Below are 17045 nucleotides of genomic sequence, written 5' to 3' on the forward strand. Positions count from 1 at the left end.
AGTACTCAAGCTATCAAAATCTGTTTAATAAACTACTTTATTTTGCACATTATTAGAAAAAAGGTTTAGATTGGTGTTTAAAAAGCCTGACTGCAACCTTTTTTAACATAACCATATATTTGAATATCCTAAAGTAAAGGACATGACATTGGATGACATAGTTATAAAGTTTGATCATGAAAGTATACCTGACCCACAGTGCAAATATATACTCCGTTTTTATCTTACTGGGATAAAGTTTGTGCAAACACTGTCACAATTGCACAAGCATAGCGTGCTGTTGCGAAATGCAAAAAAGCCACTAAACCGGTTTAAACTTCAAAATAATATTACAAATTTAAACAGTTAAAACCTTTAAACAGTTGAAAACAGCAAGGAAACGCACCTTTCTTTGACCCACTTGCTTTTTTTCTTCGCCAACATCACATGATGTTTGTTTTTCTCGCCTCAAGTCAAGAACGTTTTTAGTTTTTACTTTCAATCACAATGGGGTAATTCCCGCAACAGATGGAGCGCGACGGTGTTTTTGTGGCCAGGGTTGAAAACATCAGCACGCTTCATTAACTGCAGTTTCAACGATTCGAAGTATCCCGTAAATATTTTCTAGCTGTGAGACGACGCTGATTTTTCCACATGACTAATTCTGCATTAACCTTTTCTTGACCTCTCGATCGGCACTCTGCATCAACGAATGCGCAATGTAGAATTTGCATCCAAAAGTGCATAATAATGAAGTGTCAAAATTTAATAATGTGTTTTTGTTCGGCTTTGCATGATCACAACAATACTTGTTCATAATCCTGCATTTTCACTGACTACCAGTTCACATTTCTATAGTCATGGCCAGCTCTTTGTCACTTAGTCTCTTTGTTGTAACAGGTGTGCATTGGAATTTTTACAGTTCAAATAATTCATTGGACTCCTTATGAGCATGCAAGTTTCCTGCTTAAGACACAATAAGCGCCCGAGATTTGAACCCAGAACCTTCCGAGCATGCGGAAACATGAGCGAAGTAAAAGCTACCTCAAAAGTGCACAACTTACATAAGGTTGCGAGCCAAACTTTGTCTCGATAACTGATAAAGAAATGACTTGTCGCACTAATTCAACGTATAACGAAGTGTTCGGTAACCTTTAAGTGTGACGTGCCAATTTACTTTGTTCGTCAAAATGGTAATGGCTTCGCGTGCCAACATTTTTGTGTGTAATAATGGTGATTTTAATAGCAATCAGAATGGAGATTTGTTCATGTAGGCTGGATTTTATTGCTATTACACCTACCTACCTACTCAAATATGAACTCGTAAATCGTTCGGCATGAGATGAAAATGTTTGCGTGACTTCCGATCAAAGTTTTGTACAATTGTGCCATTTTAAACTAATTGGATGAACCTGTAGGTACTGTGTTGTAAGAGCAACCAAAACATCAGTGGATATTGTTAATATTACACAGAAGCAACACTTCGAACAAACCGACGATGAAATACAGTTGTTCTATCGTCGCGAAAAGGCGAATACAAAGAATGATAAATAAATACCACAAAAGGAACGAATACATCGAAAGGTACAGTGCCCAACAAACAGCAAATTGAATAAACACCCTTAGCTAAACAATTATCCACATTTTTGCTAGCCGAAAACATTTGTGCTTTACTTGATTTCAGTCAAAGGCTTTCACCGTATGTCGCGTAATGAAACAAAAGTTTTTTCACACGTTATTCCGTTCGTAAAGCCAAACTTAAATATCTAGAAAATCGTTAAGATATCATGCAGCAGGGTCATGTACATAAAAAAAGACGGGAATAAAACGAAACGCAGCCCATGGCAAAATAATAATTGCACCACTAAGCAAACTTAAACGGAACACGCAGCGACACGCCAGAAAAGGGCACGGAAGTAAAATATTTTGTAGTTTTTCCCTTGTACTATGTTTTATATGCATATTACGACGAAACGTTGTTACCAACACTTCAAGGTGTAACCTTGATCCTACCATTGGGTCTTAACAAAGCTTTACCCCAAGTTCAGATGGTCTTGGCTTAATAACTGCATACACATCATTATGTAATGCCCACTGTCGGCCAATTGAACGACAGTTGTGACGTCATAAACAGCTGTAGCAGACAAGATGACCTCATGCAAATAATTGTTGGGTTCAATTGGGTGCAGCAGTGAACATATACATTTTGTGTGAACATTGAAGGCATCTTTCCATGCAATATCAAATTCCACCAAATGATCAGAATGGCTTGATATGTAGCATAAATCAAATATGCTAGGAATAACAATAGCATTTGAAGCTAATTGTACTTTTAGACACAGAAACAGACTCGGTTAAGTCTCCAAAATCCTCTTAACCAGTGGTGGGATTCAGCCGGTTCGCACCAGTTCTATAGAACTGTCTCACGAAATTTTATGAGATCAGCAAACCGTTTACTGTGAATGGACGTTCTGTAACTGAACTGACAGAATAGTATGAGTTTTGTGACAGAACCAGCTGACAAAAAAATTGTTTCCCACCACTGCTCTTAACCCAAATCCCCTGTATCTATTTAATAAACTGACACATGTGAATGCTTTATGAAGCGACAGTGTGACAGATTCTTAACTCTCCATTATTTGTGCCATACACAAGACCCTGACCCACTCCAGGAAGCCAGGCTATGGTATTTATATTCACAAATCTCTGAGGGGTGTCTGGAATCACTGCAAAATATACAAAAAGAATAGTTAAATGTAATCAGTAAATAATGAAAAACAACATTTTTTTAATCAGATAACAGTGTTTACCAGGATGATTGACATGATGAACAACTGTGGAAAGTGCTTCACATCCTTTGTGGCCAACTCTAAGAATTTGAGCCATAGGAAACCTAAAAGTAAAAAGTAAATTAAATAATGCATTAGGTGAGAGTAAATTTTAGCAGCTTAGCAAAATAACAACATAATGTGCAAAAGAGGTTGTTTTAACAGTGTAACAATTAGACAAAGCAAATGTGCTAGTTTTGGCTCAAAATTGTATCATGAAGTAAAATATTATGCAAAAAAGTGTACCATATTTTACGGACCATAAAGCGCACTGTCAATAAATTGCTTTGATTAGTTCTTTGTTCATACATAAGGCGCACCGGGCTATAGAACGCAACATATTTTAAGGAGTATGGGTTATAAAAGTTTACTTGTTACGTAATAAATTACTTGTTACGCAAGTCACAATAGTACAATGAGCAAAAGAAAAAATGAGTCTAGTGAATATCACAGTTGCTAGTTGCTTTCACCGTAGTTTGTTGTAAGATGGTGGTTTATTTATATAATAATAGTATACTGGAGTGTAGGCAATAAAGCACTACTTGATCCATACATGAGGCGCACCGGCTTATAAGGCGCACGATCAATTTATGAGGAAAAAAAGGATTTAAATTGTGCCTTATGGTCCGTAAAATACGGTAACCTAAACACTGTATACATTTCTGTTTATAAGTTCAATGGTGAAAATAATGGCATGAGCATTTGTCAAAACATTTGACAAAAAACAGATCACTTTTTATGTCATTTGGGCCGGTATTTTCAACATTTTAGCCTAAAGCTTTATTACAAGCATTGCAACAAAACAAAAATAAATTCCACTACTTCAAAAGCAAGATTAGGTAGAACTGTAAAACTTAGAGACAAGTTTACTGCATGGTTAGACATTATCTAATTTTACGAAGCACCAAAACTGACCACAGTCAATTTATTATTTTACACCTCACCTATACAATTGCCTGCCTTCCTGGGAGTAAACTCGGTTTTTGACTCCCACCGCAATGTAGCCACCTAGTGGCGATAAGCTTAGACAAACAGCATTTGGCCCAATTGATTTCCTGAAAAGATGCAAAAGATGATAGTATAATTCAGAATCAATACCCTTTCTGTATTAGGTCCATTACAATCTTCATTCACCAAGCAACAAGCTGGGTGATTCTATTTTTGAGTTTGAAAAATTTTGTTAAGATTTATTGTTTGGGGTGAAGTTTAAGCAGGTGGTTTGATATAATTTGGTGGCTATGTTCGGACTTTAAATCAACTCTTGGTCTATGTATTGTAACAATGTCAGCATCTGTAGTGCACATTTATTGTTAAAAGTAAATGCATTACTTATAGCTGGGTGTACAGCAGTACCATTGTTGGCTGAATAATTTTTAAAAAATATGCCAAATGGTCAAGCCCAAAACAGTACGAAAATCCCTGGCTTGGATATATGCTAATCAAGGCTATGTTATATAACAGGGGGGCCAGATCAGCTTCACGCTTGAGCCGCATATCACATAACTTAGTTTGAAAAGAGCCGCAACACAAAAAATCTAAAAAACGAATTTATTCACTCACAATGTAGTGTATGCTATGGTGATACTGTGAGTCTCCACCTGGGCTGCAAAGTGTTTGAAATTAGGCTGATATGATGGGAAAGTTTAGTGTTTAGCTTCGTAATGATGTTTCAAGTTGCTAATTTTGTAATAGTTGAGCAAAGCTTGACAGATAAGACACACAGGTCTAAACTTTGCAGTTATTGCTAGTAGCAGCTGTAATACAAATGTAAAATGCTGTTAATGTCAGCCCTGACTTACAGCTTAAATCTAAAAATATATTTGACTACAATGCACAATCTAGCACGCTTCTGTACAACAATGTTCTTTTCGGCTGATTTTCGGAATGTACATTGGTTATGACAAACAGTCAGTCTATTGTTAATACAGGATATAATGCATTGTTTCATAATCAGGATAAACAACTCGGCAAGATGGGGAAATGCATGTCCAACATTAAAGAGCTGCAATCAAAGGCTCGAGAGCCACAGTTTGGCCACCACTGTTATATAACAACTGGAATCATCTTTGATTACCAACCTGAATATATTTTGACCCAATGTGCTTGGTTCTAATGAGAAAACTGCAACTTGCATAGAATCAGGAACAAAATTTAGTTCCGCTGGAATAAACGTTGCCAGTTTAGTTCCATCTTTGGAAATATCAACACTTGAATCATTGTAGACTTTGCACTGTGGAACTATTACATTGATGTCAGATCTGAAAGAATAAATACACATGTTTTAGGGTAAAGCACTAAAACTACCATACAATGTTTAATCTGAAATGGAATATTTTTCCCAAATTGACCCAATTTTTTTGTAAAGATGATTGGAAAAATTATTGTGAATGCATTTTAGCTTCTATTAATATGAATTAGACATTGTATGGTTAAGTTGTACATGACATAAAAATGCCTTTCACTCTTAAATTAGCTTTCTTTAAATGCGCATTTGAGTGAAACTATGGGTTGTATATTATTTGTTGATGATACAGGTGTGAAAAAACATGCATAGGCCTTATGGGCCAATATTTTAAATAGTTTGTGCACAACCAAGCGTTCATTTGAAATTGTTTTGGATGTCAGACCTTGTTTTATCCTGTAAATTTGTTGTTCTTAAAATTCCGTTTCCAAAATCTGAAAACCATATATACCTGCTAATTTCGGGAAGTTCCAATTTAGAAAAGTCCCACCACTGCAATCGATAAGAGGTTGGATCTGGTGAATTGTGTCCAGGATAAAATGACAGATACTGGTTGATGCTACGTAAGCGACGCTGGTGTCGACGCCTAAAGACACAAAATTTATAAAATACTGTCAACGCTTTCATTATGTCTCCTTGTTACATAACCTCGATCAAAATAAATATGCTTTTTGAACAAAACAGAATAGCTATTCAATTTTTAAAACAATTCGATGACTTGTATTGACTACAAATCTGCCATCATAGATAGTTTTGTCTGTAAGTCAGTAACTTTATGCAAAGAGCTACTAACAGCTTGTACTTTACCGAAGTAGGTAATCAAAATATTTTTGCTTTAAATCTAATCAACTTAGAAAGTTAACTGTCATACTGATGATGGCATGAGCATTTGCCGAAACGTTTGAACAATAAAGCATGTCGCTTTTTATGTCTATTTGGGCCGTTATTTTCACCATTAAACTTATGAACAGATCCATATATAGTGTTCTAACTGTCATAAAAAATTAAAAGCTCTGCATGTTAACTGTTTACGATGTCCAACTTTAAACGTTAAAGTGTTTACAATGCTTACTGGGACTGGTCAGTCATTTTGATGTTGCAATATAAAACACTGCAACAACTAATTACTATCATACCTACACAAAGTGATAAATCATCTGTTCACACTGAAATAATTTGCAACTGCAAAGCGGCAGATTTTTATCTGCACATCAAATAAATATCTGCAGAAATCTAAATCCTGTTTTTCACAAACTTTTTGCAATAACAATTCTTATTTTCATTCATGTAAATGCAAAACATCTGTTGTCATACCAATTATATCAAAATAATATGATCCACTACAACTGCTATTAATACAGTTCTCTTTATTGTCTCATAAACATGTTCCATATAAATAAATAAAATTATGACAAAAGAGGGCACAAAGCATGGTACTTAGTTCTTTAATTAAACTGTTGCTCACTAAAATAAGCTTGTAGGTCAGGGTTCTCAAACTCAAACTGCTTTAAGGGCCAAAAACAAGCTTTTAAAGAAGTCGAGAGCCGCACTATCAAAACATTTGTTACAGTGTAACAATACAACAAAAGTATTGCATGATTAAAAAATAAAATGTTCATTTATGCCAGGGGTGGGCAACATGCGGCCCTTCATTAAAGGTTGTGCGGCCCGCAGAGATGCTTCGATTTCAAAAGTATTGGCCAATGAGTCCAATTATTTCTTTTTTTTTGAGCTGATTAATGCGCCTGATGCTAGTTTTCGTGTTTGAGACTCCTGTTGTAGGCCATGGTACACTAAAGTATGAAAACCTGACAGCAACAGCCTATTTATAATACTAACAAGGTTAAAAATTATTTATAGAATAATGTATTAGATTTGTTAACAATATTACAAATTAAACAGATCTTTTTACCTTCAGTGGCATAATCAAGATCCAAGCAATCAAGCTCAGTAAGAACTCGCTTTCTATGCCATCTTATAATGCCATCATAGATCATACAAAGTTGCTGAAAATGTAATAGTGAATACAATGGCCAAAATAACCCTGTAAAATGCAATTTTTGAGTAAATTTCAAAATGTGGTAGCCAATTGAAGGACCGACTTAAAATGCATGTTAACCGAATAAAAACAATTGTAGGGTGATATGAAAGTAATTGTTATCACCCATTAATTATCACTTTAAATATCTAAAAAATGTTATAGAGGAGTTTTCAGGTGTAATACTTACAGTCGCAAGATAGATTTTGGTGAGTTTGCTTTGAATTGTTGTGATGGAGTAACAGTCACAGTCACATTTTTTAGTGCTGCCTCAAAGAGGTTTGAAACATTTTGATCACTACATGTGTTGGGAAAACAAGTTCCAATTTGCAACTGCAGCGGGTATGCCTGGAAACAATTGTGTCACATTGTAAAGTTATATATTTGATATAAAATGCACAGGAACTCAAAATTTGTATGAAGAGTAATATGATGTATACAAGGACACAGTTTTTTTACTTAAATTTAAACTCTTACCTTTGACGAAAGAAAAGCAGAGACATATTTTCCTTCAAAGTCTGTGCTTTTGATATTGATACATTCATAATATCTTCCCATCCACTTAATGTTGAGCTGAAAAAATCCACTTTCCAGCTTTCCCCAAGCATCTAACACTACAACAAGCAAGATACAAAGTGATAGTTTTGCTATTAGGAAACTAAACCCAGTTCTTTATCAAGTTTATAGAGCTCTTCTGGCAAATGAATTTTTTTCCCCACGTTTCGACGTCCTATACAGGTCGTCTTCATCAGGGTAAATACGACTGAATGCAATTTTATGTCAAATTTTGTCCTTAAGCCTATCCCAGTTTCACAGTTCATTTAAATAACTGTGCTCTTTATGCAATCTACCAGTATTTAGCAAACCGTTTCTAGTGTGAGTTCTTGTGTTAGTAGCTCTACCTGTATTTAGGAAATTGAATCCATTTCAAAATAGATACGGATTTTGCTAAACTTTTCACTGTTTTTTCAATGTGAGTTCCGTTCGGTTTTTTTTGGGGGAAAAAAAGTTATGGCCTAGGTTTACTGATATAAACTAATCGCACAGGTTCATGGGGTCAGATTTATTCTGGTTTGACTCCCTGCTTATATTTATCTTTAACAGCCAGGCATAAGATTTTTTATGTACACAGTAATTACTTTTTCATTGTAAACAGCAATTCTAAATAAATAATGAATATGCACAGTCAAAACATTTTTTAAATTCAAAATATAAAATTTACATCATTACCTTTAATGGCATAAACCTTGGACTTTGAAACATCAGAGAGTAGTTGTGCAAGAGAGGTTACACAAGGGTCATCACTTGTGGGGTCAAAAGTTTGCTGAAAGAATTTCTCTCTCACATTTTCAAATGATTAAAAAGTATTTTGAAAAGTTGAATTTCCAATTTTGGCATTATGTTTTCAATGTCTGCACAGTTGCAAACAGAAACCAGCCCAAACAACAGCAGAAGAAATTTTATCATTTTATATGAACGTATTTTTGTTATGCTGTGGCCTGCAGAATTAGTACAAACAGCTTAATACTCTTTATGCTGGTGCTATTGGTTTCAAACACAAAACAAAAACTGTATATAGCAGTTGTCAGTTTGTCACACAATCTATCAATTTGTAAAAAAAAACTAGTAATCTATTTTGTGAAGCATCTAGAAGCTCAAGCTATCAAAATCTGTTTAATAAACTCTACTATGTTCTATTCTTCCATATTTGTACTGTATTTTGCACATTGTGAGAGAAAGGGTTTAGATTGATGTTTCAAAAGCCTGTAGTCTGACTAAGTCTGACCGCAACATAACTACATTTGAATATCCTAAAAGACATTGCATTGCATTGGATGACATAGTTATAAAGTATGATGATGAAAGTATACCTGACCCACAGTGCAAATATATACTCAGTTTTCATCTTACCGGGATAAAGTTTGTGCAAACACTGTCACAATTACAATTGCACAAGCGTAGCGTGCTGTTACGAAATGGAAAAAAAGGCCCCTAAACCAGTTTTAACTTCAAAACAACATTACACATTTAAACAGTGAAAACTTTCAAACAGTGGAAAAGAGCAAGGAAACGCACCTTTCTTCAACCCACTTGTTTTTTCTTGCCAACATCACATGATGTTTGTTTTTCGCCACAAGAACCGCTTTGTTTAGAACAGGAAGTTTATTGACAAGGCTTTGTTTAGAGCAGGGCTTCCCAAACTGGGGGTCGCGACCCCGGAAGGGGTCGCTTAACAAACTTGAGGGAGCAGAGGGCTGTACCAATTTTGCAGAAAGTACTCCATACACTGGCGTAGAGTACGAGGGTGCCGCACACCCACGGCCTTGACCTTTGTATAACGTTACGAAGTCATTTTTGTTCAAGTTACGTCGGTTTTGAAACGTTTCCAGCTAAGTGCAAACGCGCTTGTATTGACGCCATTGATCGAACAAACGCCGGTTGAAATGCAACAATTGCAATTGTTTTGAAATACACAATGCTGCATAATTTAATCACTATTATGTTGTCACAACCAGTCGCGTTGTGCTTTGCAGAAATGTTGTGTTTTATGTGATCAATATTAAGGCTCGTTTACACTGTACGTAGCGAATGGTGCTTAGTGCGCGCGCGAAACCTGCCTTGATTCGTGCTTGAATGATTTTGGGCGCTTAGGCTAGATCCACACAGGATTTCTCGAGAGCTTAGCGTACGCCCACGAGCTGCCCCGCTGGCGCAGTGACGTCCACACAGACATAAAACTCGAGCTCGCGCGCTGGCGCTCCGGCTCACACAGCCGCACTTTCACTGGGATCACATGTACATGTGCTTTCACATGGTCAATGTTTGGCTGTACCATATCGGTTAATATAGATAAAGGTTATTCTTTCTATCCTTATTATTTATTATAATTTGAATTTAGTTCTGTCTGGTATACTTATAACAGTGATTAAGGAAGTTTCCTTTGGCAAAATCAACATGTGTTTTGCTACCAATAAACATAGTTCAAAAATGCTCCAATTTGTTTTATTTGCAAGAGTTATAAACCATGACATCATGAAATAAGCAAACTTGGTAGTTCCAAATAAATGTGTCGCAAAAAGGTTAAATGTAGTTTTAACAGAACCAAACTTGCTAAAAAGTTAATTCACCTAAACATAAACCACACAAACAATGTGGAACTTAAAACAATTATATAATCAGTCTTCTTCTGCTTCATAAACCATTAACAATATTTCTTTCCGTCAAATCCTTCTAGGAAAAAAGGCCAGTGTGGCACTAACTGATCAGTTGTATCTGAAAACAAACAGATGAGTAAACATTTGTCTATCTGTTTGTAAATGTGTATATTGGCAGAAATTATACTTTTACAATTAAAAAATACCTTCATTTGCAGTGTTTCCAAGATAGGTAACACAATGTTTTACAGCATCAGCCAGTTTTTAGAGTGATGACCTATCCTGAACCTCTTTTTTACTGGTGTTTCATGCTTTCCTGTTAAAAGTATTTTGTAAAGTTTTTAGAAATAAAAGAAACCAATGTTTGCTATCCTTTTTCCGTTTATATTTTTTAAACTCCTAAATACAACCTTGGCTATGTGTTTACATTTTCATCTGCACATATGTAAGGCAATGTCAGTTTTATAATTATATTCCTACAAGTTTTCAAAATGCATAACCAAACTTACCACATATATTACCTTTCAAAATTATTTTCTCCCAGGCATTTTCAACCATGTCTTGCGGGTAGGCTTGAACACATACAATATAATTTAACAATTCCCGATTGCTGTAAATTGACAAAACCATGCTGAATAGTGGATACAAGTCTTATTTTGCTGAACTGTAGGGCAACTTCAGAACAATGAAATGGTTTCGTGGGAGCACCAAAACGAATACGAACTAGAGCAGCGGGATACGAAAAATTCATTAAACACGAACAAAGGCTATTAGGAAAGTTAACGGGTGCGTGCCCCCACAACCACAAGCAACTGTGCACAATTGATGTGCGATGGTTGATGTTCAAGTGCCTGCCATCATTGCAATAGAGGACATTCAAATTGGTATTTCGGTTTTCTTGACTTAAAAAAATAGAACAACATATATATTTTCTGCCCTAAAATCACTATACATTACACACATGATATACATTTCGCCCAGCAAGTAAAGTTCCTGAACATCAGAAGTTCACAATTCAAAACTGCGCTGGCTTGCCGGCGTGAGCTAAATCAAATTTATTTAGCCAGCGCTCGCGCGCTCGGCAAAACGCAAACGTGGTTTCAAGCTCCGCGCCACCTTGCGGGCGAAACCTCACGCTTTGCAGCCGAGTCGAAAGCGTACGCTCCCGCGCCGGCGTTTTACGCTGGCTATAAAGAAACAAACCAACTATGCGCTGGCGCGCGAGCGTGTGTGTGGATCTAGCCTTACGTCCGGTAGAAAATAGCGAGCAACCGCCACCTGAGCGATTTTCTGAGTATTAAGCAGATTGAACATGTGCAAAACTATCGGTGTTATCCATTTGAAAAAGTTGACTTATTAGGCAAAAATAAATAATAGTAGGCCTATACTATTTGTCTTCAAATTAAATTATTTATTAAATTGTTTTTGATTGCCTGTTGTGTTTGTATGTCATAATTAAGTGCATTTGAATGACCAGTGTTTGTAAATTTAGCAAACTATTTGATTTAGTAAACCGAAACTCGCAGTGAAAACGTAAGAGGCGCAAGGCAAGCTCAGGTTATGCGCCTAAGCATAGTGTAAACTGGTCTTTAAAGGAATATATGTATACGCAAAACTGAAACAAAACAGAATACGTTACTATGCAAAAAATGCAATTGTTCGATTATATAGCAGTGAAACATGTTTTAACTGTATTTCTCAGGTGGTTGTACTGTTAAGTGTTGCAGATTGGTAAAGTAGGAGTAAAAGAGGAAGAACAAAGTGTTAAAAAATCTCCGAATAATGGAAGGGGACTCAACAGTCACAGAACAAAATAACAAAACTATATGGCATGTATGAATACCTAAGGTCAGACACAAAAAGCACAAAACAAAGTTAGTTATAGAATTCGCAGAGGACACAACATTTATCTGAAAAGCCCATTGTGCCAGACGCGTCACGGACGCTGTGTCAATGTCTCACGTTTCAGTGACAAAGCTCGTAAAGCAGGAAGAATGTGTCTTAAATAAAGGAAAGGTGTTTAAAAGGGACTGGGTTACCCACTGCGGCGTTGAAATCCAACTAAAGCACAAAAAAACGGACAAAGCGAAGTGTACTCTATACGAACACACGTAAGTAACCCAAACAAAAAAATCAAACCTAAAGGTTGCAAAAGCAATTAAAGCCTAAATGAAAAGAGTTTTTCAATAACGTTTTTTCGTCTTTGTGAAGTCTCTGTTACAGCACTGTAGTTTCATGGAGAGAAGTTAAGGGTGAGCATTAGCTAGGTTTCATCTGATTAGCAAAGTTGGTTAAAGTTTACTAATTGTTGATTTACTTGTATCTTTAAGTCTTATTGGCAATATAAAAACAGCTGTTTTACTAAAGCGAAGGTAAAATTAAAACGCCAAATTAGTTGCTTAAAAATAAATGTTAATTTTCGGATACAAGTGATACAAGAAAATTTAAAACCGGACTGGCGCTACGAGAAACATTAGCAGACGTCGGTAAAAATGGCTTTGTTTGCAAGCAATATTTAAGCATTTGTGGTAAAGATTGTGGTAAAAAAGCAAACCGGGTCAAACCAAACGAGAACTAATTCCGTATTGTAAAAAAAGTTATCCTAAATATGTTCCAGGCATCAAAAGTTTTCTTACAGGTGTCGAATTAAATTAGGCCGCACAAAATGAGTGAAGGCTCCACCGCTTCAAAAAGAAACAAAAAATTAAAAGTGACATTCTTTGACCTAAAGTTGGATTGCAAAGGAGCTGGACCCATTTTTTCCGATAACTCTGAGGAGCATGCGTCAACGAGCAGTGAACCACCCCCCGATGTCAAGCTGCATAGCGTTGTGTCACAAATAGAAGCATTTTTTCCGACATCCGTTATCTACATAGTGGAACACACAACAGATTTCGTGGTTGTTGAAGTCGTCGACATACAGCCAAATGTTGACGTAGGAATCATTTTTGATCCTGAAACTATAGCCACAATAAACAGTGGGTTGAAAAATGACGGTTTTGCAATTACCTTCTCGTCCCTCAGTTTGGAAAAGTTTATCAAAGACGTAGAAATTACCACTGAAGAATATCTTGAGCGTAAAACTATGACCAACGTGAAACAGGTATCTACAATAACATAATTACTTTGTCATGATTTCATATAACACTATGAAGTATTGCGTTTTATGTTTTTTTGCTAATAATGACGCAATTAAAACCAATGCAAAAAAATGCCTTTGTCTTATACGTACACAGTCACTAACAGCAATTGCGTACAAAAAAAATTATGTTTAAAAAGATTTTGTTCAGGAAAAGGAGTCAACCAGTCTTTCTGACCAACTGGTTCAACAGGAAAAAACGAACCAAGCAACATCAACAATAGAAATAAAGAGGGAACACTCTACCCGTGAAAGTGGGCAAGTAAATAGGACCTCAAAACGAGGGACATTTCATGTAAAGGCCACTGGTATGGCTGCCATCTTGGTTGCAGCTGGCGAAATGATAAGCCGCATTCCGTCCAGTCTCTTTGCAGCGCTAAGACAAGTTTTTGGTGGATCAGTTATCACGTCAGCAACCGAAGGCAGTATAATGTTGACGCTGATGTACGAAAATGAGGAAACTAGCCAGAAAGCACTAACGGCATTATTTAGCAAAAGTACGTTAAATAGTATCAACAAGATCCTGCGCGAAGGTAACCACAACCTACTTGATTCCTTGGAACTTACATTTTTTCAATATGTCCTGTTAGACCAACATGAGTGGGAAAAGATAGTTAGAAGTTCCGAAGAAACTTACCAGGTAAACTAACTAACCACGAGAAGATAGTTAACACAACAATTCGTCCATAAAAAACAATGGTCAACACCTTTTTTGGTGCAAAAAAATGGTCGACATCTTTTTGGTACCTTTTTTTCTTTTTCGGTTTTTGGTACCTTTTTTGGTGCTGACATTGTTTTCTACCTTGTAGATGCACCGAACTTCGCAGAAAACAACGCCGGTTTATGAAGGCTCAAAGCGGGGTGGTAAGAATTGATGCTTCTTTTACGACTAACAATAAAAATCTTGACAGTTGATATTGTATACAATTACACCATTTTATTCCACATTTATTTCTATTCCAGTGTTAAAATTTTTCTTTTCTTTTCAGCCGAGATGATTCCTGAACATGACGAGCAACCCAGAAAAAGGGGTAGGGCACATGACTTGCTTGTTTATGTGCGTGGAAAGGTAGTTTACAATCAACCATTAGAAAATTCTTTTTCGGCCCTTTTTTCCCTAATAGTCATGCTGCTTGTTCCACGATTAATATATCGACAGAACACTAAAATAAATATGAATCACAAACGTTATATTTTTCAGAAAAAATCGGAAAGGCTGGTCAGGCATATTCGGCTACGATAAGCTTGCGAGCTGTTTTTGAAAACAAAGGTAAATGTTTTTTCTGGGCGTCAGGTACAAGTCGCGGTTTGCACGTATTGTTGCATTTTGGGTAGCGCTTTGGGGTTCGCACAAGTGTTCCATCGAAGTTTCGGTTACCCAAACATTTAGTCAAATATGCCGTTTTGCCTATGTTTCGGGTTCGGTCCAAACTTTTGCAGTAACCGAACTTATTGAATGTGTGAAATTAATGCCAAAACGTTCGACATCGCTATTTAACAACATCATAAATGAACTGATTGTTTTTAGAAAACACGAGCCTCGTTATCCGCAGATTTTTAGGTATTTTATACTGCTTACGTACTGTAATATTTGTATTTAAGTGCCATAAAAGAGTTTATCTACATCAACAACACAAGGGGCAATTGAAAACATCCATCAAAAGAAGTTTTTTTTAGGTTCGGCCTGATTCGGCCTTATGGTCGAACATTTGGTATCGGCCTGAACTTTTTTAAGGCGTTTTCGGTGCATCACTAGCTATAGTTTGTTTGCACTAGCACTAGACTATACTGCATGCCAAGCAAATGTTAAAAATTCGAATTTTGGAATTGCGTCAAATTAAACCAAGTAGGCCTATTTTAAAATTAACTGCACAAAGTATGGCACTGCAAACTACGACCTATCACGTTAAACACTGATGATTTTAAGTCAAACCACGCACACATTTTGTCATCGATTTTTTTCTCAACAGAGTTAAGATTACTCAAAGATGATGCAAAAGACGCTGATCTCTATGAAGTCTTGTATGCAAAATACAACCTGGGAATAAACTTGCAAACGCACCGTTTTTAGTAAATTATTGTTCAGTTTTAATGGCGACAAAAAGATATACAGAGGCCACCGATGTGACTGATGAGCTACTTAAATTGTTCAACGAACATCTGCAGACGGTTACAACGCGTGAAATTCGACTCTTTGCTAACACAAAATGGAAAATGGAAAAATACTATGAGGCCATTGTTCAACTATGTTGGGGCACGGTCCCAGCGTGCAGCTAATGCAGAAATAAGAGATTTCCTAAACGTTATTGCAAAAATAACTGATCGAATGATAAAAAATGATAAGCATTTAATGAATTTTAGTTCGTAGTTCCAACGATGCACAGGGTTTTGGAGAGGCTCCGCCACGCTACATTTGAAAACTCTTCAAAAAAATGCCTCACTATAGTTTCGTCCATTCTAAGCATTGCAGAGGTACAATCCAAGTTACCAGATTTGAGTGAAAAAGATATTTTACTTGAGGCTATTAAGATGATGGAACACGATTTAAAAGTGGAGGCGGAAAACCACAAAATGTTTGGAAAATGTTACGAAATGCTGGCAGTAACGTTCCGAAAAGAATTTAGCAGTGAAGAAAGTGAAAAGTACATGGAAAAGGCGATGCAAATATACAACAAAGCAACAGATTTTAAAGACGACGCAGAAAAGGAGAAGCATATTCGAAAATGTGTAAGCATGCCGCTGCTTGCCTTCAAATCAGGCTATAAAAGAGCTGCCATGGTGGATGACACTGATTTGATATCTCGTTGGGCTCCTAATGAGTTCTTTGACATATAGAATATAATTTATCAATTGCAAGAGTTTTTTTTTTGCGTTCCAACCTGTCGTATTTTTACGGTAGTTAGTACACAGTAGTGAAATACTTTTCATTTGTACGTTTTTGTAGGTGTGCTTTCTGGCACAACACAATTTAATGTTTATCAGTTTTATGCTTTTTAGTAACGTTTTAGTCGTTATTTTTACTGTTTTGAAAATTGTTATTAATTTTAGAAACTTGTCGCAAAACATAACTATCCTGCTGTAAACATATATTTAGTGCTGTAAACTAGATTGTGGCTTTTTCGCATGTTTTAGTAAGTGGTTAGGTTGGTATTTATGCGCAGAACACAAATTTGAGCTATTTGGTCTTGTGGCAAACTACTGTGGGTCTGTGTTTCTCGGTATTGAATTTAACAAAAATGTATTACATTTCACTATTGTGTTTCGGCTTTCATTGTGTACACCTTGTAACCTATACTGTGAAGTTAAATTTGGAAGCCTTTGTTTTTGTAAATGTGGGTTTTTTGGCGTAACATAGATTTTACAAAAGTTATGTTTGTGTTTTTTTCTGAGTGAGTTTTTAAAAAAGTGTAAAACTGCTCTTTTGCTGCTTTGTCATGTCTATATATACCAGTTTAAATAGTAGCAGGATCGGTATAAACACTGGGTTAAAAGGAGTAACCCGACGTAAAATGTCTTCAAGTACTCTGCACGAACCACAAAAAGACCTACTAGGACCTAGGTTATTTATTTGAGGATATGGAGCGGTTTTTAACTGATCTGTGGGTGGGGCTAACAAAACCCAAAACAATAGTAACTTATAATGGCCTAATATTGTGTGGCTAAA

General features: G+C 36.2%; 2 protein-coding genes and 1 long non-coding RNA gene across 3 annotated transcripts; 1 reads left to right on the forward strand and 2 right to left on the reverse strand.

The window, feature by feature from the left end:
* Window positions 1-1425: 1425 nt before the first annotated feature.
* LOC145228360 (activating molecule in BECN1-regulated autophagy protein 1A-like) lies at window positions 1426-7002 on the reverse strand. The gene is made up of 6 exons (XM_080093397.1): window positions 6962-7002; window positions 5501-5635; window positions 4886-5065; window positions 3752-3862; window positions 2790-2872; window positions 1426-2705 (listed from the first exon to the last, which is right to left on the reverse strand). The coding sequence occupies exons 3-6, from the start codon at window positions 4939-4941 to the stop codon at window positions 2578-2580; spliced, it is 378 nt and encodes a 125-aa protein (XP_079949523.1). The 5' UTR covers window positions 4942-5065; window positions 5501-5635; window positions 6962-7002; the 3' UTR covers window positions 1426-2577.
* A 3072-nt stretch (window positions 7003-10074) lies between these two features.
* LOC145229353 (uncharacterized) lies at window positions 10075-11015 on the reverse strand. The gene is made up of 3 exons (XR_013860424.1): window positions 10764-11015; window positions 10449-10558; window positions 10075-10360 (listed from the first exon to the last, which is right to left on the reverse strand). It is a non-coding gene; the product is annotated as an uncharacterized LOC145229353 (long non-coding RNA).
* Window positions 11016-12907: 1892 nt separating this feature from the next.
* On the forward strand, window positions 12908-16216 carry LOC145229666 (uncharacterized). The gene is made up of 5 exons (XM_080095000.1): window positions 12908-13345; window positions 13533-14021; window positions 14191-14245; window positions 14371-14450; window positions 15743-16216. Exons 1-5 carry the CDS (start codon window positions 12908-12910, stop codon window positions 16214-16216), a joined length of 1536 nt encoding a protein of 511 aa, XP_079951126.1.
* Window positions 16217-17045: the final 829 nt, after the last annotated feature.

Source organism: Phallusia mammillata, chromosome 5, assembly GCF_965637545.1.
Source record: "Phallusia mammillata chromosome 5, kaPhaMamm4.hap1.1, whole genome shotgun sequence".
NCBI classification, from domain to species: Eukaryota; Metazoa; Chordata; class Ascidiacea; order Phlebobranchia; family Ascidiidae; genus Phallusia; species Phallusia mammillata.

Bases quoted from the DNA above. Each gene is read 5' to 3' on its own strand.
- LOC145228360 (XM_080093397.1), bottom strand. From the start codon at position 4,941: ATGCAAGTTGCAGTTTTCTCATTAGAACCAAGCACATTGGGTCAAAAT. The intron at 3,863-4,885 runs GTTGGTAATCAA...GCATCTTTTCAG, and splicing joins TTGGGTCAAAATATATTCAG to GAAATCAATTGGGCCAAATG. The intron at 2,706-2,789 runs GTAAACACTGTT...TATATTTTGCAG, and splicing joins TCATCATGTCAATCATCCTG to TGATTCCAGACACCCCTCAG.
- LOC145229666 (XM_080095000.1), top strand. From the start codon at position 12,908: ATGAGTGAAGGCTCCACCGCTTCAAAAAGAAACAAAAAATTAAAAGTG. The intron at 14,022-14,190 runs GTAAACTAACTA...TCTACCTTGTAG, and splicing joins GTTCCGAAGAAACTTACCAG to ATGCACCGAACTTCGCAGAA. The intron at 14,246-14,370 runs GTAAGAATTGAT...TTTTCTTTTCAG, and splicing joins TGAAGGCTCAAAGCGGGGTG to CCGAGATGATTCCTGAACAT.